The 23,940-nt window shown below is 34.5% G+C and overlaps 1 protein-coding gene across 1 annotated transcript; it reads left to right on the top strand.

Annotated features, from left to right (window-relative positions):
- The first annotated feature begins 2,563 nt into the window (after positions 1–2,563).
- Positions 2,564–20,919, top strand: cfh (complement factor H). The gene is made up of 23 exons (XM_023339785.1): positions 2,564–2,701; positions 2,813–2,995; positions 3,097–3,202; positions 3,293–3,369; positions 4,477–4,659; positions 5,497–5,679; positions 5,808–6,002; positions 6,139–6,318; positions 7,032–7,199; positions 8,632–8,799; positions 9,109–9,285; positions 9,375–9,560; positions 10,764–10,934; positions 11,161–11,349; positions 11,762–11,947; positions 12,462–12,647; positions 13,160–13,349; positions 15,246–15,349; positions 17,903–18,091; positions 18,935–19,120; positions 19,447–19,536; positions 19,768–19,953; positions 20,454–20,919. The coding sequence occupies exons 1-23, from the start codon at positions 2,632–2,634 to the stop codon at positions 20,645–20,647; spliced, it is 3,747 nt and encodes a 1,248-aa protein (XP_023195553.1). The 5' UTR covers positions 2,564–2,631; the 3' UTR covers positions 20,648–20,919.
- Positions 20,920–23,940: the final 3,021 nt, after the last annotated feature.

Raw genomic sequence — 23,940 nt, 5'->3', positions numbered from 1 at the left:
CTTATTTACTGGGACAGACATATAATTCTCCGAGTGAAAATTAATCTCACTCTTGAACCATCTTCTACTATTAGTTATGGAGATAACTATTATAGATTATTAAAGTATTTCACAAGTACATTCACATAACCAATCGGCACATGTAATGATATTTTGGATGTCTGTGTCCCAGAAATTATCTCTGTGATTAAGAAAAAGGAAAAATAAAGAAAGTCAATACATTTATTGATCTAAATGCACAGCAGTGATGCAGATATAGGTACAAAACAGAATAATATATATATATATATATATATTTGTCTTTAATTCTGTGATGTGGTGTAACATCTGTTAACCTCCTCAGGGTGTCGCTGTTCATCCAGTAAAACCAGTGAGTCTTGATGGAGTTAGTTTTTGAAATGTGTACATAGTTTGTGGTGATGACGTAAAAAACAGTGAAAAACTATTTTTCTTTAACAGATTAAACAAGACATGAACTTCCAGCACTTTGCAGACATACTCTATTAATTGCTTGTAGACATTTAAAGATAAAATGTCCACATAACTACAAATACATATGTGAAAAAAGAAAGTAAGAAAAGAAGATTTGTAATGTTCTACCTCGGATCCATCGTCTCTGGCCACCAATAAAACTGATGAAAAGTGTTTTTACTCTGGTCTCAAATCAGTTTATGGTGTCACTTCTCTTTGGGAACTGAATTTGGACTTCAGCAGGTGTAGTTGTCACTCTTCCATCTCTGACGCTGCTGTTAGGGAATATCTCGACACGCAGTCCCTCTCAGACTGGCTGGCGGCATCTCTACTGGGACTGAATTTAAAAAGTTTAAAATGTAATTAATTTTAAAAGTTTACATGATGAGCAAGAACAAAACTTACAGTAAACAAGTCAATCCAGCTAAATCCACAGGTTAATTAGTCCTAAAAATGAGACATCACCTCTGTCACAATGTCTTTTCTGGTCTGTCAGTCCATCTTTTGCTGCCTGTTTGCTCAAACTCTCATCATACTCTTTTTATCTGAGTCCTCAGAGTTTGGTTCAGGAAACTTGCACAGAGTTGGTCACAACTCAACATAAACTAGCCAAAAAATTTGACTTCAATAAACAAAGCCTGGATTGCGTAAGACTGGCTGGAGGCAGAAATGTAACGAAAATATTCTGACCAAGAAAAGAACAGGAGCACAATTATTTGTAAAGCTTAAACAAGTCAAGTTATTTTAGATTAATGTAATTATGAAAGCCTTTTGTTCTAATCTTGTTCAGATTGTAGTAGGTGTGGATTTGTGTGCATCTGGCAACAAATTAAAACAAATATAACTTGAGCAAGAAAAATAAAAGGGAGTCTTCTCAGCCTGTTTCAAACTCATGACTAATCTGTTCACAATGAGACGTATTTAACATTTTGTAAATATTCCCATGCTGAAATGTAAAACATTTGCTTGATACGAGTTTTGCAGTCCTTGCAGACCATTGTTAGGCAAGCATGACCCCACATTCCACTTTTTCTTTCTGCATTGTCAGCAGCAACTGAGGTAAGGCCGTTTGCAAAACACACGTCTATTTCCAGTCCACTGTCAAGGAAAACCACTAATTAACTCAACTAAATAAAATATGTTGTGAATAAAAGACGAGACCAAACTATATTACAGGCAAATGGATGTCAGAGGAAAATACATACTGTTTGCAAGTTAGTATTTCTTTTCTCAGAAATGATTTCCTGGCTTGCAGAGCTCCTTGGGATTTCATATACAATGAGTTTTTTGATGCAATTCTGAGCCATATCTGTTTTAGAAATTTGTTTTCGTGTGAGTAGTTTTTTAAGTAACAAGGTGTTGTTCCGTTTAGTTCAAAGAAGTTGTACAAATGACATCAAGTATTGAGAAAGATAGGTAAATTCTGCATTGCTCAACATGAACATTTGGTTTTATTTGTTTTTAAACTCAGGTCACACAGTCAATCTTCTGTTTGTTTGCAAACTTTTTCTATGGCAGTTCTTAATTTCTCTAAAGCACAACTCAGGTGCATTTGAAACTATATTTTCAAGTCTGATGATATTGCTTTTAAATATATAAGAAAAACTTATTTTCGCCTAAATTAAATCTGATTTACTTTGAATGAAATCTATTGAACTAGTTTGGGAAATGCAGTGAGTTTTGTTTGCTTAATTGATTCCTGCAAATGATTACCAGAAAAGTAGAAAACAATACAAACAAAACTTTACAGGAATACATGTTTGTTTTTTTTTACCCCAGATTTATTGATGAAAAAATGACCAAACCGGGGCGTGCAGTTATGTACAGTAGGACTACTATTTAAATACTGTTGATTTGATATCACATTTGCTTAACCATTCCCAGGTTTTTAATCCAAACCTATTTTTGAAAATATATAGATTCTTTTTTTCTCTCTTTGTATATTGAGGAGCTGGTGCATGATTTAAGGGGCTGTTTTTGGTCACTTCCTTTTTTCCGCTATCTGTGATTTAGGGATTGGAGGCTGAACCCACTTGTGCAATCATTGAGCAATCTTCTTTTCTCTCTCCCTCTTGTGAAATCCACAGCCCCTTCTCTGTATAACAGTGTAGCTGTCTTTGGTGCCTTGCTCTGTTTGGTGCTTCAGAGTAGAAGGTTAAAATGCACATGATAACGAGAAGCTGCGTCCTACTGCTGTGGTCGCAATTAATGACTTCTGTAAAATGCCAAGGTAAGTCCTAGTAGTTCCGCTCATCCTTTTCAATTTTAAAGTATTTTGCATTTATCGTTTGATGATTTGTTATTGCTATAAACCCACTGAATTTGTTTGTTGCCGTCACAGACTGTACACGTGAACAGTTTATTAACAGCCGTCACTTTGATCAAAATTTTGACATAAGTGGTTTGGATGCCACTTATGGCGGAGGAAAACAAGTCAGAGTTCCCTGCAATGTTGGGTATAGTGGCTTTTTCAAGATGATCTGTAGTGAGGGGACCTGGAAGTCTTCTAGCCCTAAATGTGAACGTAAGTTTAAAAAGTTTTTCCATTCATTCTGCCATTTTTATCTTACTTTATTTTCCACTACTGAATATTTACACGTTTTGTTCTTATCCCAATATTTTAAGCGAAATCCTGCGGACATCCTGGAGATGCACAATTTGCAGATTTCCGACTTGAGGTCGGAGACGATTATGTGTTTGGATCTCAAATTGTTTACGAGTGCAACCCAGGGTATGATAAGATAAAAAAAAAAAAAGTTCCTTTCTCTTTGTGAGTTTTATTATGAGCATTCTTACTACTTTCATGAAAAACATTTTACAGTTATCAGATGGTGAGTCGGTCAAGCCGCAGGCGCTGTTTGGCAGAAGGCTGGGATGGCAAGATTCCAGTGTGTGAAGGTATGAGTTGAATATGAAGTTAATTTTTTGTGGATATGAATAAGGACGCCACTTTCCTTTAGAAAAAAAAAAAAAGATTTCTCCGTCTGTAGTAAAGCAGTTTGAGTCTATTCAATTGCCTATGTTTTCAAACTGCTTGTCAAAGATGAAACACCCTAAATATACTTATGATGTGAGGGAGTGACCAGTAGCTGCTTCTCCATTGAACATATAATTGCGCAATTTGACATTTTGAGAATAAATTAGCTTAAATTTTGTTTAATGGAAACATTTTTTGAAAAAAAAAATCTTTTTCATTAAAAAGTTTTGGCATTAGGATGAGGAGGTTGTTTTTTTTGGCCATATCAAATTTGGTTTATTTCACAAAACTGTAATGGATAAACCCTTTTGTCGCATCACACAAGTCACATTTTCAGCAACAGGATGTTATCACTGGTACAAACCATGAAGACGAATACTGCAGGAAGTAGTTGAGGATCTTAGCGCAGCATGTTTTTCGATGGCTTATCGTGTGAACAAACTTATTCACGTGATTTTAATTGTGTTCCTTTGCACACATTTCGAATAGAAACATAGCTACTGATTAGTACTAAACAAAATTAGGCAGCATTTAAAACCTTTAAATCAGAATGGAATACATTATTATTTACTGTACTTTTTGTTACACTGCAAAAGTCTTACCAACCATTTTTGATATGTTTCTAGTGCACTGTCAGATTATTTTACTTATAACAAGACATTTTTCCTGTAAGCAAAATAACTTGCCTGTGGCAGTACTTTTTCATCAATGTTATGGAATTATTGACTTAAAACAAGCTCCTATGTATCTTCCTAAAAAGTTACTTGTAAGTTAGTTTTGTCTTATTTTGATTATTTAGTAAGATTTTGTGTTTTTGCAGTGTAGAGTCTCACAAAGAAATGGTTTGCCTGATCTCTGATGCAATTGATGCATGAATTATAAGATTGTAATATTTTGTTTTTTTATGTAATGCTATTCAAATCTATTTTGGCATTTCTATAGCTTTTCTTTTTATTTTATGTATTTATTTTGGATCGCTATGTGTATTAAGCTTTCCTTGTCTTGTGTTTCAATTTTTGTCATTCCAGCCACGAAATGTCCAGTCGTTCATGCAGACAATAACGTACAGATTTTAGGGGGTGCAGAAGAAGCCACCTCTGGCAATGTTGTTCGGTTTAGCTGCAAGTCAAGTGCTGAAATCTTGTATGGGTCACAAGAGATTTATTGCAAGGATGATGGAGAGTGGAGTGGCCAGCCTCCAAAATGCAAAGGTATAACAAGATATCAAAACTAAATATTACCAAATATGTTAAAAACTTTCTTTTGAATATAGCGTTATTCAAGATATGTTTTAACCGCGTAAGTTTATAACAGATAAAAGCAAAATTCAAGACTTAAATAATATATTTTATTACTTTGAAATATATTTGATACCATTTATTAAATGAAGGGATTATTTTTCCAGGCAAAACATGCAATTGTATAGTACCATCAACAAACTGTTGCCTTCAATTGTTATAAAAAAGTTGTATGTACCAATCAAAACTTAAAAGAAATGTAATTTCACAATTTGATGCCTTGAAATTGGCCCCCTTGTCTTTAAGAACCTTCTAATCTTTCCGACATTCGCTTTCAGCACATCATCACAACAATCTTAGCCTTAATTGCTTTTACAGCCGTTCTTAGGAGCGTTCGATTGAGAGGTAGTTCATATTTTGTGCTCAGCAGACTCACAATTCTACTGGGTGTTTGTCAATTGCTGCTGCCGCTAGTCTGGAGGAGCTGAGTGGGGAAGAAGCGAGGGACAGGAGGTCTGTTAAGTGAAAGCTGGAGTGCAAGCGCCCTGGAATGGCTGCCATGGCAGATTCAAGGATTTCTTATTCTTTTTATTAAAAGAATAAAAGCAACACCTTGTGTATGTTTTGTTGACTGAATTACAACATAATACAACACTCAAAAAAGTTGATTTTATATAGCACCTCCCTACATACCTTCTTAATATGTTTTAAAAATAAGCCAATCAAATCTCAAACTGATTGAAAGGCATAATTATCAGTCTACCTTTCCATTAAAATTGCACTAATAACACTTGTGCTTGATATCAACAGCAATAAGATGTTCCGTCCCTCAGATTGAACATGGCCGTGTGCTTGGTGCCGCTCAGGAGTACAAAGAACAAGAAATCTTAGATTTTAGATGTGATCATTCTTATAAACGGGCTGATGAGAGAACTCCAAGATGCACAAAATTTGCAGGAAAAGCAGACTGGAGTCCCACACCTGCATGTAAAGGTGAGTATGATTACAGTAACAACAACAAATGACTTGATTGAACAGAGGAGTAAAGTCTGAGGTACACATATGAAGTGCATCCCTTTCTAACAAACTGAAAAATAATAATATATGTTCAATGATTCCAGTAATTAAATGTGAACTGAATCTGGCATCAATCCCTGGGACAACCCACGACCCTCCATACAAAAACATGTTTTTACCTGGAGAAACAGTGAGAGTCACATGTGGGGAGAATCACTGGATTCTGGACACGCAAACAACGGTGGCTGATGTTACATGTGGAATCAATGGAGACTGGAATACGGATCCGATATGCCAAGGTATTAAAAGCCCAAATGTCATCAATTGATTATTCAGTTAAAAAGTATTTGTGCTAATGTTCCATTAGTCCTATGTATGATTTATACTGTTGATTTCGACTTTTTGAATAGAAAATGTATTTTTTTCCCACTCCAGAGGTTACATGCCCACGATACATACAAGAAGCACATTTGTATCGTTCTGTTAACGCTTGGGGCAAAAACAAATTAGGTGACAGAGTATGGTATGACTGTAACTACAACTACGATCCTGCAAGTTCAGACAGAACAGCGACGTGTACCAGAGACGGATGGACACCGAAACCACTTTGTCGTGGTACTGTTCACTTTAAATGGTCTTTTGTTGTTTTACTGTAAAACTATATTTTCATTTTATTTACCTGGCCACTTTACATGAAATACTTCATAATCTTGAAAAAAAAAATTGTAAATTATCCTCTTTACTTTTAAAAAGAAGGTGGTTTATCCACTTCCATTAAAGAGAGAGAAGTCCTTCTGTGGATCATTTTGTGACAGGGTTATCTGGAAGGTCGAGTCAAATCTCAAAAAACAAACAACCTGAACACAAAGCAACTTGGCATCTTTTCTTCTTGCTTAGAGTAAAGAAATTAAGCATAAAACACCAACATTAGAGGTTACCCTTTTTAAACTCAACTTCTTTGCCAAGTAGAAGCAAAAAAATTATATTTATTATGATATGGAATAAAAAATAGATATTGAAAAAAACTTTAGGACTCGGACACATACACTACTGAATAAATACTTGTTGATGTTCTATATACCCCAGATTATTTAGAAAAAATGTTTTGATGAAATCATTAGTTAAAAGTAGCAACGCAAAAATCTCAAACAAGGAGGAAAAAAATGCTGAAAAATAAACCTTATCAATGAATAACTGCAACAATTTCAAATGCTCCTCAAGCAAAATTTCTATTCACATTTTTTGCATTTAGATTCTTCCTTATTATCTTTTTGTTAGCAAATATCATGCTGTTTAAACTCCATGTTTAATGTTATTTTCTTTGTCAGGGAGACAGTGTGAAAACCCCAACATTGAAAACGCCATAATTACCAGCAGTAGTAGAGAAACTTACTCCAACAATCACCGACTCACATACCAATGTTTGAGAGGGAATCAGGAATCTGTTACCATCACCTGTAATCGAGGAGTCTGGGAAGGGATAAAGCAATGTCCAGGTAAGAACATCTGTGAGTAATTTAATTGTGTTTTGCGAACTATTGTGAGAACCTTGTCATGGTTTGAAAGGCACTTAAAGGAAATATTGACCCTCTGCAACAACTCCACTTACTCAATTTGAAGTGCCATGATGTACATCGGAAGTGACGATCAGGAGTATTGAACGGAGCACTTGAGTTGTCTTCCCAACATGAATAAACTGGCAAGTTGCTTTTGCCAGTTTATTCATTTTTTCGAGCTAATTTGTCTGTGAACGTAACACACCTGTTTGGGGCTCATAGACGGCGGTATTTACAGAAGCTTGAAACAGCTAGCTTACAAACCAACCGACCCTCTCCTGACGTGTTGATCAAATTTACCTACTTTGCCTGAATTTTGCATGATTTATGTCACTATGTTTAACACCCTTAAACCGGAGCAGCCATAAAAACGTACAAAAGACAAGATGCTAACCAGTTTTTTCCGTACATGCTAGGCTACATGATGGGGGGGATTGTTTCTATGGTTACTAACGGTTAAACGCATACCTTTGCCATAATGAAATATCTGATATTGCATTATCAAATCATACTTAATTATAAAGTATATGAACGTTAATCTTTTTACCTTGTAGAAAAGTGCAAATCCGCGCTTACACCGAGGGCTGACACTCATTATGATTGACAGCTGCTTTCCATCACCCCGCATCTTTCCTCGTTATAAAATTAAATGACAAGTTTGGTTTTCATCATTGTCTGTTTGTGCAGCCGACCGCAAGCAACCTGTGACAATTTTTACTACAAAATCAATCGAATAAAAGCAATATAAGGCCACCTCATGTACGATTTTGACAGGCTTTACAGGAGCATAGTAGCTGTTTTGACATCCATGGCGGAGCTGAGACGAGCTCGAAGAGAGTGACGTCACGTGCAAAGGGTCAATATGTAAAATCATTTGAATTTGAAGAAAGTTTTAAAAAACCTTATTTTTATTTATTTATTTCAAACATGATGGTTGTGTAAAATAACACACTTAAACAAGGAATGCAAATGACATATTTCTTTGTACCACAATAATCTTAACATGCTCAAAAAGGAGTAGGAAGAAGTAAGAAATGTTTAAAATACTTTTTCATTAGTCCAGCATTTATTAAACATCATTTTAATGTATGACATCAAAACAGTTCATTTAAATATCTGGTTACAGCAGCATAGACTTAATTCAAGTATCCTTCCATGATGATTTGGGGATATTTAAGTCGTTAATAGACAAATTAGCTTGACTTGAACACGAAGAAGCTATGAATAAACTGGTAAAAACAACTTGGGAAAAGAGGAACTGAGAGATATTGACATTTTTAAAATCAGGCCTCGAAGATGGATACATATTAGTTGCATTTATCTTTTGACCCCTGCAACTGGAATATGACTTTTTTTTCTGAATCATTAACAGATGTGGCACTTTGCCAGAAACCTGAAATTAGAAATGGATTTGCAGTTGAACCCAGTACAGGCACAATTTACTACGCCTGTAATGAACATTTCAAACTTCCTACCAAAAGCTGGTGGGGTCATGCCAAATGTGAAGGCGGTGTGTTTGGCGAACTTCATCCATGTATAGGTAATTAAACTCTATTTTCTCTTAGACAAAATTTTACTCTTATGAATTTAACTAAATGCAATGCTTCCAATTAGTTAAACTTCAGACTCTACCTAGTTTGTGTAATTTTTGGTCATTATAAATTAGTCACAATTTTTGGACATGTAATGTTTTATTTTCAATTATTCTATAAAGTAAATTAGCTGAAAACATGTTTTCCTATTATTTACAGTTATTTATTTACAATAAATAAGTAACATTACTTATTGTTACTTACTTACAGTAACAATGCATTATTAACATGTATGCTTTGTCAATGCTGTCTTAAAGCAAAGACATTGTGTGGAGAGGCTCCTGTAATTTCCAATGGAAAAGTGACAGTGACAGTTTCAAGGACACGTGCTACAATTGAATGCAATAAAGGATACACTGGAGAGATTGCTGAACTAACTTGTGTAAATGGAAGATGGAATTATCATGAGTTTACTCCAAGAACGATCTGCCGTGGTGAGACATCCAGATCATTTTAAAATACTCATATGATTAAATTTTACAAAGATTTTAATAATAATTTTACATATTTTTATGTCTTGCAGCAACTGCTGAACACTGTGGCCCACCACCCAAAGTTGAGAATGCAATTGTCACCATTTTATACCAGAAGGAATACTTGGATGGCTCCTCTGTGACTTATCAGTGCCGTGACAAGTATATGATGGAGGAACAAGCCACCATTACATGCAGAGCTGGAAAATGGGAAACAAGAAACATCACATGTGTCCGTATGTGCATTTCATTCAAAGTGTTCTCAAAATATTATTAATTGCATTGTTTTAGGACTGAGTTACAATTTCCTTCCTTTCTACGTCTCTTTGATACTTGTAAGCAAACCATTTCATTCCCGCCATCTTTAGTTATTGCGTACATACCAAGTATTTGCATTATTTCTGCACATAAAATCTAAGAAACATGAAACTTGTAGAAAATTTTACTAAGCCATAGTTTAGTAAAATGACACCAAAATATATGACAGATTATGATCTGATTGGACCAAAAGAAGTCTGACTGGATTCCTGCCAGTAATTATTAATCATGAAACCTCTATTTTCATTAAACCTCTATTTTTGGCAATTTTAAAATGTGCAAATTACTTTAAGTTTGTGGTTTATCAGCCATATAAAAAACATTTCAATGGTTGGCATGAACTGAAGCACATTCCATATAAAACAGGCTTCATCTGTTTGGATGGCACCATCCAGAGGTGGCAAACTACCAAAAGGTATGAAACGGCAAAGAGGCTGAATGAAAATAATTTTTTTTTTTTTTTAAAAGCCCATTTTAAAATTGTAGCTTAAAATGGTTCAGCTTATTTTCAAACCTAAAATGCAAACTCAGCTGTTACTGGCTCAGTGTTTTTCTTCTTAGCAGAAAAGGCTAAATTATGCCCTCCTTTATGTTACCCATTGTTCATAACATGCAGTCTTATTCAACAGAGTATTATTGAAAAGTTTGTTTATTTCAGTAACCCAATTCACTCACTGAAACAAATTATGTTGTATTCAATTGAGATGATTTTAAACTTACATTGAATGGAAACATTACATCAGACAAATAAACATCTTAATACAGAAATGAGGGTATTTCTAATACCTTCTTAAAGATTATTTTGAAAAAGTTTATTTAGTCTGTAAAACAAGCTTCATCAAAATGCATATTCTAGTTCACTGAATATCACTTTATACATTTCTTTCCCTCAAATAACATAAAAAAATATGAAGTTTTCATAAAAAAGATCCAGCAAGAACTGCAGTGTGAAGAATGAGTAAAAACAAATGAGAAATTGGAGTAATAACATGATTTACAATTAAGAACAGGGCTCTGTAAGCAAACCAAAATAAGACTTCCAAGTGATTTAGAGGAGTGGCCGTCCTTTGAAACAACCTCTGTGATGCAAATTCTCACAAAACTGTCTTAATGTGTTTCAGCTTTTTGTGAGCAGTTCAGTGACCCCCGACTGACAGTGAGAGCAGACATGATTAATGAAAGATACTTGGCAGGAGAAGTGGTCCAATATGCCTGCACTGCGCCTGGTGCCAATGCAGAAGGCAACGCAACATGTGAGAATGGCAAGTGGAAAACATCTGAAAAATGTCCAGGTAAGAGGAAATGGTGCTAAAAATAGGAAAAATTGAATTTAGTTTTTTATTTTTACATCGCTTCAAGAAAATGACAGATGCACTTGAAGCACAGATGCTTCAAGAAAATGACAGGTAGTTTGACAGATGCACTTTTTATTGCTTATGAACTAAAAGGTTTAATAAAATTTAAACAGAGTTTTTAGTTAAAACTTGTGTTTCATCTGATCTGCTCTGGTTTTCTCAGGCATTCCTTGTGAAGTTTACCCATTGAGTGACGGACTGAGACGTTTTGGAAGCCCATCCCGAAATAATCTAGTGAATCCTGGAGATAAATTAAGTTTTTTTTGTGAAGATGAGTATGATATGGAGGGTTCTGATGAAGTTCAGTGCTTAGACACGGGGAAGTGGGATGCCCCGTTTCCAACCTGCTCTGGTGTGTTCACTTCCTATTTGGTGCAGCTTGCAAACACAGAACCAATCCACTTATAGAATGCTTTTAACATCAATTAATTTTAAAAATAGTTTTTAAACTTTTATTGACTTCATATTATGTTTCAAATTAATCCACAATGCCACAACAAAATAATTCCATTTGCATGCATCGTTGTAAAGCAACATTTACATTTGTGATGGTCAAAATCTTTGATCAACAACACTTTTGACCCATATTTGACAATCTCACTCATTCTTGTCATTTTCATAAAAGTGATAATTAATGTAAATGATGAATTTAAATTAACAACTTTATAATTACTGGTTTAAAAAAAATACTGTTAAAATTAGCATTTAGTTTCACTGAGTTATAACATACTTCATTGATGTTGTAAACTTCTGTTCTTTGGCAGAAAAATGCAGAATACCAGACATACCCAGTACTGTTCGCATCACTTCATCTGTACAAGGCAATGCTATAAGTAAAGGAGATACATTGTCATTTGACTGTCGTCAACAAGACCACGTCATGCAAGGGAGTTCAACAAGTAGCTGTTTGGGAAACGGAAAGTGGAGCTCTCCACCGCCTGAGTGCACAAGTAAATTACTTCTTGTCTTACTCTTTTCTTGAACATTTATTCAACCTAACTATCTCTATTCAAGGTGTCACTGTGATGCATTTAGTTAAGATATCATATTTAACTAAGTGACACTCTGGTCATTTGTGCTTATCTGTTGGACAATAGTATTTTTGGCAAAGGGAAGCTACAATTTGAGGTTTTTCACAGCATACTGGTAGTGACAGTACAGATTTTTGCTTTTTGACCGATAATTCCCTACGTGCAGCAACTTTAAAACTCTGGGCAGAGAAATAATTATGTATAAACAATAATATAACGTAATAAAAAGGAAACAAATTGTCACTCTTTGTACTCCTTGTAGATGGAGATAAGAGAAATCTAGTCACGGTGGTGTTCTAGCTTAAATCCAAGGGGCAGCAATTAATTTTTTTATGTTAGGATACAAACAACAAGCAATACATTTCCTAAATGATATAAGTTTAATAAAGCACAATCTCAAACTAATTTTTTCTCATTGTTCAAATTCTTTCAGCTGCTGCACATTGTTCAGCACCACCAACTCTTGAAAATGGAGATACCAAATTATTCATCAGATCAGATGCAGTTCATCAAATTGGTGACAGAGTTGAATATATCTGTCAGAATAAGTACATTATGGATGGTGACCCATTTAAAACCTGCGACAAAGGTGTATGGAAAGGAAACATGAGATGCCTGAGTAAGTTAAATTTGAACATTTCATTTTGCATTCTGTGATATTTCTGCTGTTCCAGTTCTTTACTTAAAAACCTCTCCTGCTTATGATTCTTCCAGCTGCGATCAACAATAATAAAATGTGCAATTGCATAATATCAAAGCAAATAACTATCTTTTTACAAGATCCTGTTGACATCGTTTAAAACAATAAAAATAAAAGGTTAACATTCTTGAGTAATCTGTACATTTAAAGTATCTAGAAAATGTACAATTAAATATCTTATTTTCAAAATTATGATAAAACGTGTTTCATAGGAATGAGAAGAAACTCTACTTGAGTACAGTAAAAAAATAAAGAATAATTACTAAACTAAACTAAAACACAATCATTTTTGATTGACTAGTATCCAATGAGAATATCATTCTCAAAATGTCTGTAAATATTAAAAAGTAAATATATTAATATTTGCAAGTATTTATTGTTTTAGTTTATAGAACAAAATTAATTCTATTTTACAATTTTTTGTTTTTCAGAACCCTGCACTGTGAACGAGGAATTATTGAGTACACATGGTATTTACTTTAAAGTTGGTGTTGAAACTAAGATGTATGCACCACATCTGGATCATCTCACATTTCTTTGTATGAGGGGTAAAAGACGTGTTGGCTCTGTGCCGATGCGTGTTCAGTGTCATGATGGTCAGATGACCCTGCCTACCTGCGAGTAAAAGTTTTCAGTGAGCTAGATATAGACATGTAATTACAAAAATATGTAAACTACTGTGGAACGTCAGAATGCTGAAAAATAAACAAATAAATACTACATTGTAAAACAAGAAACTACATTAATAAATAATGGATAAAAATGTGACAATGAAATTGTGAAATAACTGAAAGAATATTAAATTCTATGCTCATTATTGTGAAATATTATTCATTCTTCTTTTAATATGTGCTTATTCAAATAAAACATTTCACTGTGATTTTTACCCCAATAGAAGCTGTTGCTGTTGTGTCATTTATTTTTTTATTTCCTGTGGTTTTGTTGTGGCCAGTCACATTTACAAAACATTTTTTACATCAGTGATGATTTATTATTACTATGTCCTTGACTTTTCATTAGAAGGGAATTATTGTGGGTTTCAGCTGCTTAGAGTCTAAGGCTACATTCACACCGCAGCCCGAAGTGACCCAATTTTTTGTCAAATGGGATTTTTTTGGTGTGGTCACGACTTGTATGTGTTCTGTAGTGTGACCTCCAAATGACCTGAAAGTGCCGCACATACGCAGTAGAGGGCGCAATAACAATATAATAATAGAGAGTATGTTCAGTGTTTTGCCAATTACCATAAAGAAGAAGAAGTGCTCAGTGTTTGCGGAAGTAAACATGGATGCTAACAATGGAGAACAGCTTGCGATTTTGAAGTTGTTGTCCGACCAGAACCAGCACAGTAACAACTTAATCCTCACTATTGTTCGCCATAGTTGTTGTTTTTCTTCTCGCTTGTGCGTATCAGGGCACAGAATAGTGACATTTGTCGAGTATAAATAACATTTTAGGATTCATGTCACATTTGAAAAGATCAGATACGCATCGGATATCCAAGTGGTCTGGGTCACATTCGAAAAAAATCGGACCGGTGTCACAACAAGATCAGATACAAGTTGCATGAAGGCAAGAAGAAAAGAAAAGAACGAAAGAAAAATCAGAATTGGGTCACTTGGTGCTGCAGTGTGAACGCAGCCTGAGACTTGGGTTATCATTTTTGTTTGTTAGCACTTTTTGAGGAGAATTTGTCCGTCTAGGCTGGAAGATCCCTCTTAGTTAATGAAGAGAAAGGGTTCTGGATTCAACTCCAATGCTGGCTATGCTGTGTGGAATGAGAGGTGCATAAAAAAGGCCTATAAATGGATGCATCTAGCCTTTTTTGTAGAAGACACCTGCTGAAGGAGTGGAACCAAAAAAGGGGAGCTCAGGGTTTGTTTCCTGTCAGCACTGGACTTTAAGCTTGGACTATTCAAGTTTTTGCATGACTTTTATCAGCAAAACTTTTATTTTCCATATATTGTAATACATTTCTCAGCATTTGCTAGAGAGCTATATAAAATTATGTTTGATAAAACTGCACAAGACAGTGTTCTTTAAACATTGATCATCATCTTTCCACTAAATTGCTTTAGTTTCACAATACTGAGTCCAGTGTTCCACTGTTCTTCATGAAAACAAGGTGAAGGTGCCAGGGGATTTTAAATAAACATGAACAAGATAAGCAAGCAAACAAAAATGTACATGATTAACTAACAGTTCAGACAGAAACGTTGGTTTTATAGTAAACAAATCCAGTCTGACCTTCAAAATTTGATAAGCAAAACAAAATCTGAAGATTCTTAGAAATAATCAGTAAATTAAAGGTAAAAGTTACATTTAAACAGAGAAGACTAACCTAACTGTTTTTAAAAATATATATAAATTTAAGTCTTGATAAATGTGTGAGGATGTGAGACTTTAAATGAGTGGTGGGTTCATCTTGGTAGAAGAAAAACAGTGACGTATATGTGGGCTGTCCATGTCACCCTTTTGAGCTGCAGCTGAAATAAAAATGGGGCAACCTAATTAAACTTCCTCAGAAAACATCAAGTCAACACAGGCAATGAAGCCTCTGTGGTTTATGTTCCTGGTTCTCCAGGCGTTTGTAAGTGTGGAATTTTCCTGGTCACAGAACGGTAAGAAACTGCTCTTTATTCATGTTTTAAAGCCATTGTTATAGAAAACACAAAGAAAGTTTTACTTCAGGCAAGGCAACTTTGTTTAAATAGCACCTTTCAGACTCAATCTGCTTATATTTAGAAGTTAGAAACATGCATGAAACTAAGATTAAAAAGGTAAAAATAAAGAAAACAATAGAGTAAGAGTAACAACCTTATTTTAAAAGTGCTCACTGTGAGAGAACTCCTACAGTGAACAGGAAGCTTATTCCAGATTTGTGGTGCATAAAAATCCAAGAAAAAATAATCATTTTATGTAATCTTGGATGTTTTTTTTATTATTTGTATATTTCTTCAATTTAAATAACAACCGATAATAAAGTAAATGATATTATTCTTCTTATTCTGTTCACTTGCACCGAAGTATGTTAAAACATATTATTTTGCCCTTATTAAAAGAGTGTTTATTTAACTTGTTTGGTCCAAACCCACTGTTTCATTAACTACAATGAAAGATTAATGCATGTTGTGTCAGTCATTACACACACATTATTATTATTAACTGTCTTTTGTACTTAATTTTATGAAAAAGGCAGGACATTGGAAAGTTGGGCTCTGAACAGAGTTTTGTATCTAGTATGCATCAAACACTATAAATACTTATGATAATCATTACATGAGGGGAAGAAATAGCTTAGTTATTTTATACTTATCTTGCACTCATTTATAGGTTATTTATTGATTAATATATTGCATGTGATTGCTTGTTATTTATTTATATCTAGTCATTTTCAACTTATCACTCTTAGGTACAGTATATATATATTTTACAAACTTTGTATTTATTACCTAAGATGGAGAAGCTCTCAACAAATAATCAATTTCCCCTTGGGGATCAAAGTATATTATATTCTGGTTCATTGTTTTACGTCAAGTTCCATGTCAGATCTTTTCAAATCAGCCAGCCTAATGTAGCATATTTGTAAAGATAATTTACTATATTTTCAACAAATGTAAATGAATTGTGACCAATAAGATCAATGGGCTAGTTTTCACAGAAGGTAAGTGCGACTCATGAAGGAGCAGACAGACTAGAAGTTGCACTTGCGAGTGCCTTGTATTTATAGTGTGAAAAAATTATATACATATTTACAACAGTGGAAACATCCAAATGGCCATATAAAAATGTGCAAAAAAAGACAAACAAAACAATAAACAAATTGTATCAATCCCACAGTTCCAACATAAATGGACCCACACCCTTCAGTTCATCTACCCCCAAGCTGGGGTTGATTAGAGGTCCCAAGCAGATTACAATTAAAATGCTTGGTGCAGTGCAGGTCATCAGCTGACTAAAGTCAGATCAGAGTGGGGACAAAATTATTCATTAGCTGCAAGGAGCCTCCTACCAGCCTGGCTGGAGAAGCAGAAGTCTTCCAGCACCAGAAGTGCAATCTTTTCTTGGGCTCTAGCTCGCCATCGAACTTGGCCTGAATAATAAACAGGACCATTTTCTCAGTATATATATATAAATAATCAAAACATTATGGTGTGCACACAAATTCATTAAATGGCACTCTTTGCACTATAAATAATTCTAAAACAGTCCATTTCAGTTAATATGCATTTTCAATAATTATAAAATTCAATATAAATTACATCCATGAAAAATCCAATAAATATGCACCATATAAATTAGTTAACATGAAATGTAAAAAAAAACAAATCTAAACAAGTGCTCAATAAATATTTAAGGCACCTTATTGTCCATCAAATGGGTTAACAGTCAGTCATTTAGCTGCTACACCAACAAACAGTGACAACGAGCTAATGCTAAATCTCACACGGAAACACTCACCAACTCCGCAGTTTTATCTCACACAAACAGATTTTTTTCACCTCCTTTATGGCTCTCAGTAGTTGGCTCCTACAGTTCAGCACATATTGTAAGCATCATACAGATTTAAGGTGAATGATGAATGACACAACACTCAACTAACCTGCCGCTCTGCTCCTCCCAACGCGTCCTAATGATTCATACCTCCCCGCTCCTGCTAATATACCTAGCAGATAGGCTGCGATGGTACATGTGACACTGATTCCCAACAGCGATTGGCTGTGTAGAAATCTCACGAGAATCGCTGACATTACATTAAAGATATCGCGAGATTTGAGATAAATGGGACACGGAGTGGAGAAACCGGATAATGGGGGAATGGAAGTTAAAATTTATACCCGGGTTACACTAATCTAAGATCAGAACCAGAGCCAATGGAAACACTGCAATATAAATTATCCCTGAGTATTTATGTAAATTCCCCTAAATTGTGAGATATTTATTTTCCAAAAAATATATAAATAACACCAGTACAGTTAAGTACTTTGGTACAAAAGGATTTGTTAGTGTTCACGTAATGGAAATATTCTTGGACAAAAAGGCAATGCACGGCTGTTAAATGGCCGTTCTAAGGGGGAAACTATTCCAGATCCTGATATTTTCTGGTTTCTTTTTTAATCATTTAAATTTCTGACATATTCTCTTATTTTATTAACTCCTTGTTTTTCTTTCAGTGAACACTTGTGAAATTGGTGTACTGGATCCTAATCTGTATATATCTGGACTAACACCGACTTGTGGAACGATGAAACCTGGACACAAGCTGCGTTTTCTCTGTGGTCCTGATTATCAGCTGGACGGCTCAAAGGAAATTGAATGCTTACCAACCGGCCAATGGAATGCTTCCTTCCCATCATGCTCTGGTACGTTCATCTGAAGTGATGTGGAAAAAAAAAAAAAAAGTATTTGCCTCCTTGGAGATTTTCCATTTTGTGCTCAAAAACAAATTTTAATACAGGACAAAGATTATCTATGTGAATAAAAATTGGAGCTTTTAAATAATGATTTTATTTATTAGATTAGTGATTAGATTTCCACCAAGCATTTGTTGAATCAGCAAAAAGTTGTTATGTTTTACCTCATTTGTGTCTATATTGTTCTTTTTTGTTGTTTTCTTTGTGAAGTTGAGCTGTTGGATGACGGACTGAGACGTTTTGGAAGTGCATCCCAAAATAATCTAGTGAATCCTGGAGATAAATTAAGTTTTTTTTTGTGGAGATGAGTATGATATGGAGGGTTCTGATGAAGTTCAGTGTTTAGACACGGGGAAGTGGGATGCCCCGTTTCCAAACTGCTCTGGTGTGTTCACTTCCTATTTGGTGCAGCTTGCAAACACAGAACCAAACCACTTGTACAATGCCTTTAACATCAATTAATTTTAAAAATAGTGTTTAAGGTTCTATTGACTTTATCATGTTTAAAATTAATCAATGCCTCTATGAAAATAATCCCATTTGCATGCATTGTTGTAAAGCAGCATTTACATTTGTGAGTTAAAATCCTTGATTGACAACCTTTCTGACCCGAAGTTGACAATCTCACTCATTGTTGGCATTTTAATAAAAGTTTATTGGGTAAATGAGAAGTTTAAATGAACACATTTATAATCATTGGTTTTAAAAAAGATTTTACTGTTAAAATTGGTGTTTAGTTTCACTGAGTTATAACATATTTCACTGATGTTGTAAACTTCTGTTCTTTGGCAGAGAAATGCAGAATACCAGACATACCCAGTACTGTTCGCATCACTTCATCTGTACAAGGCAATGCTATAAGTAAAGGAGATACATTGTCATTTGACTGTCGTCAACAAGACCACGTCATGCAAGGGAGTTCAACAAGTAGCTGTTTGGGAAACGGAAAGTGGAGCACTCCACCGCCTGAGTGCACAAGTAAATTACTTCCTGAACAATTTTTATTACCTAAAAACTTCACTTCTTTAAAAATATTTAACACCCAAGCTGATTTAAAGTGTCAGCATTTACACTCTAATACAATTAAAATAACTTATTTGACTAAGTGACACTCTGGTCATCATGCTTAAAAACACTAGACAACACCAGACAGGAGGCTAGGTCACATGGTATTTATTTCTGGTCATAAGTCCACTTATGTGCTCAACGGTTGGACATTAGCATGTTTGGCAAAGGGAAGCTACAATTTCAGGTTTTTCACAGCATACTGGTAGTGACAGTACAGATTTTTGCTTTTTGACCAGTAATTCCCTACATGGAGCAAAAAAAGAAACGAGGCCAAAAGAAATTTCCAAACAAAGTTCTGGGTCAGGACCAAGTCTATCTATCCGCAGGTAAAGAAGCATTTATATATGAACAATATAATTTGTTTGAAAGAAAACTTAGTAGTATTTGTAGATGGAGATAAGAGAAATGTATAAAAGAGTTTTATACTAAATGCCATTGGCAGCAATCAATCTCTTTCCGTTAGGATGCAAACAACAAATAATATAGTTCCTAAATGATATAAGTTTAATAAAGCACAATCTCAAACTACTTTTTTCTCATTGTTCACATTCTTTCAGCTGCTGCACATTGTTCAGCACCACCAACTCTTGAAAATGGAGATACCAAATTATTCATCAGATCAGATGCAATTCATCAAATTGGTGACAGAGTTGAATATATCTGTCAGAATAAGTACATTATGGATGGTGACCCATTCAAAACCTGCGACAAAGGTGTATGGAAAGGAAACATGAGATGCCTGAGTAAGTTAAATTTGAACATTTCATTTTGCATTCTGTGATATTTCTGCTATTTCTTTACTTAAAAACCTCTGCTGCTTATGATTCTTCCAGCTGCGATCAACAATAATAAAATGTGCAATTGCATAATATCAAAGCAAATAACTAACTTTTTACAAGATCCTTTTGACATTGTTTAAAACAATAAAATTAAAGGTTAACATTCTTGAGTAATCTGTACATTTAAAGTATCTAGAAAATGTACAATTAAATATCTTATTTTCAAAATTATGATAAAAAGTGTTTCATAGGAATGAGAAGAAACTCTACTTGAGAACAGTAAAAAATAAAGAATAATTGCTAAACTTAAAACACAATCATTTTTGATTGACTAGTATCCAATGAGAATATCATTCTACAACCTCAAAATGTCTGTAAATATTAAAAAGTAAATATATTAATATTTGCAAGTATTTAGTTTATAGAACAAAATTAATTCTATTTTACAATTTTTTGTTTTTCAGAACCCTGCACTGTGAACGAGGAATTATTGAGTACACATGGTATTTACTTTAAAGTTGGTGTTGAAACTAAGATGTATGCGCCACATATGGATCATCTCACATTTCTTTGTGTGAGGGGTAAAAGACGTGTTGGCTCTGTGCCGATGCGTGTTCTGTGTAATGATGGTCAGATGACCCTGCCTACCTGCGAGTAAAAGTTTTCAGTGAGCAAGATGTAGACATGTAATCACAAAAATATGTAAACTACTATGGAACGTCAGAATGCTGAAAAATAAACAAATAAATACTACATTGTAAAACAAGAAACTGCATTAATAAATAATGGATAAAAATATGACAATGAAATTGTAAAATAACTGAAAGAATATTAAATTCTATGCTCATTATTGTGAAATATTATTCATTCTTCTTTTAATATGTGCTTATTCAAATAAAACATTTCACTGTGATTTTTACCCCAATAGAAGCTATTGCTGTTGTGTCATTTTTCTGTATTTCCTGTGGTTTTGTTGTGGCCAGTAACATTTATAAAACAGCAACACCCTTATAGATTAGCATTGTGTTTCTGTGTTTGATATGATGTAAAGCACTTTGAAATGCCTTGCTGCTGAAATGTGCTATACAAATAAAATTTGATTGATTGATTGATTGATTTTGAATGAGTCTCAGTTGGTAAGAACTGTTCTTTGTCTTTTATGACTTTATTTGCTTATAATGCTCTACCACACGTCAACAGTTATTTTTATTTAATGAACAATAATTTAATCTGCAGATAAATACAATAGATTAATACAGTTGATAGAAATGGGCAAATAATTTAATGGTGCAGAACTCAAGTCTATTTTTCATTTATTATGCTTCTAAATTACAAATAGCCCTAAATTATTTAATTCACTCAACACTTGTAGTAAAGCAACTTATTGTTTTTATTTCAATGTGTTTGACAAAATTTGTAAAACATAAGAGTCCACACTTTAAGAATCTTAAAATAACTCAAAATGCCCCAAACAGACTTGTACGTGGTTTTGTTGTAGCCAGTCACATTTACAAAACAGCACCACCCTTATAGATTAGTCAAGAGACTACGGTAATATTTCCATTTCAGGTTGGTTGTGTAATTGTGGGTCAATTTCAAGTCAGATGGTCTGTGAGTGTTTGTTAAATGATTGTGATGTGATCCTCAGCCTGAAAAAGTTTGAAAACACTGCTCTACTAGATTGAACTGAAATAATAATTTATCAGAAGATATTCTGTTGTGATGGTAAGATGAATGTCCATGATATATTTGGCTTTTCATCCATTTAATCGACTAACGAGCCGACGCTCTGTGGTGCTTCAGTTACTCTATTGCGTTGTCAAGTGGACAATCCGTGTAAAACACGCAAAGTGGCATTGATCTTATGTGTGAAACTTTAAAACAAATAAACACAAACAAATTTGTGATGCCAATACATACATTTCGAGTATGGTCTGGTTTTCATGAAACAATGGCCGGATCAAAATAAGAAGGAAACACTTAGGGGAGAGAGCTGTGATGTAATTGGGCTTGTGTCAGTTTGCAACCAAGTTTATCTCACCAGGGACATTTTCTAATTTGTTGCTTACAAATAAAAATTTTCGAATGCGTTACATTCGAAAAGAATCGGACCTGTGTCATAACGAGATCAGATACAAGTTGCATTAAGGCAAGAAAAAAAAAACGAAAGAAAAATAGGAATTGGGTCACTTGGTGCTGCAGTGTGAACGCAGCCTGAGACTTGGGGTGTCATTTTTGTTTGTTAGCACTTTTTGAGAAGAATTTGTCAGTCTAGGCTGGAAGATCCCTCTTAGTTAATGAAGAGAAAGGGTTCTGGATTCAACTCCAATGTTGCCTATGCTGTGTGGAATGAGAGGTGCATAAAAAAGGCCTATAAATGGATGCATCTAAACTTTTTTGTAGAAGACGCCTGCTGGAGTGGAACTGTGAACTAAAAATTGTTTTACCATTTTTCTTACGTTTTCATTTAATTCTTTTACTCATTTAATCACATTAAATGTCTTGTGAAGGAAAAAAATAATTAATGTTTAATCATTTTAAATGTACATTTTATGGTGTTTTTATTAAAGGTTTGCACTCAGTTGCAGCTCAACAGAAAATATGCTCTTCTGACCCTCCTCAAATAAGTTAGAACAGGATGTTCAGTGGTCAGAGATGCTAAGGCAATGTTCCTATTTTACAGAAGTTCAGTTGAAGTTCAGGTACGCAATATCTGTTCATCCACCTACAGAGAGACCTTTTTGGGAAAACCCGTCATGGTACAGTAAGAAAGCAGAAGTTATCGAAAGGTCAATCCACTATGTTTTGTTAAGATAAACCTAAGGCCGTCTTGCCCACAGGAAACACAGAGCATATTTCTGTAGTTGGGGGGTGAATATGCATGCAAACCTGCTCAACTGAAACTCAAAGATAAGCAATTTATAGATTCTTTTTGTCTGACACCGAGCCAGGTTGTGTAATCACGTAATGTGCGATGTATTCTAAATAATGAGAGGGCGTTCAGCCCCAACTCGAAACAGAACTCACTGCAGCTTGAAGTGTGCTGTTTCCCATCTGCAGGTGCAATAAAGATTTTGCTCTTTGCCATTTGCCAGAGTCTCAGCCTCATCTGTTACTACACAGATTTTTTCCACAAAACCAAAAAAGGGGAGCTCAGGGTTTATGTTTCCTGTCAGCACTGAACTTTAAGTTTGGACTATTCAAGTTTTTACATGACTTTTATCAGCAAAACTTTTATTTTCCATATATTGTAATACATTTCTCAGCATTTGCTAGAGAGCTATATAAAATTATGTTTGATAAAACTGCACAAGACAGTGTTCTTTATACATTGATCATCATCTTTCCACTAAATTGCTTTAGTTTCACAATACTGAGTCCAGTGTTCCACTGTCCTTCATGAATACAGGGTGAAGGTGACAGGGGATTTTAAATAAACATGAACAAGATAACCAAGCAAACAAAAATTTACATGATTAACTAACAGTTCAGACAGAAACGTTGGTTTTATAGTAAACAAATCCAATCTGACCTTCAAAAGTTGATAAGCAAAACAAAATCTCAAGATTCTTAGAAATAATCAGTAGCTTAAAGGCAAAAGTTACATTTAAACAGAGAAGACTAACCTAACTGTTTTTAAAAATATATATAAATTTAATTCTTGATGAATGTGTGAGGATGTGAGACTTTAAATGAGTGGTGGGTTCATCTTGGTAGAAGAAAAACAGTGACGTATATGTGGGCTGTCCATGTCACCCTTTTGAGCTGCAGCTGAAATAAAAATGGGGCAACCTAATTAAACTTCCTCAGAAAACATCAAGTCAACACAGGCAATGAAGCCTCTGTGGTTTATGTTCCTGGTTCTCCAGGCGTTTCTAAGCGTGGAATTTTCCTGGTCACAGAACGGTAAGAAACTGCTTTTTATTCATGTTTTAAAGGCATTGTTATAGA

This window comes from Xiphophorus maculatus, chromosome 9 (assembly GCF_002775205.1).
Source record: "Xiphophorus maculatus strain JP 163 A chromosome 9, X_maculatus-5.0-male, whole genome shotgun sequence".
In the NCBI taxonomy this organism is placed as follows: Eukaryota; Metazoa; Chordata; class Actinopteri; order Cyprinodontiformes; family Poeciliidae; genus Xiphophorus; species Xiphophorus maculatus.
Note: the sequence above shows the minus strand (reverse complement) of the source record. Positions and strands in the feature narration are given on the sequence as shown.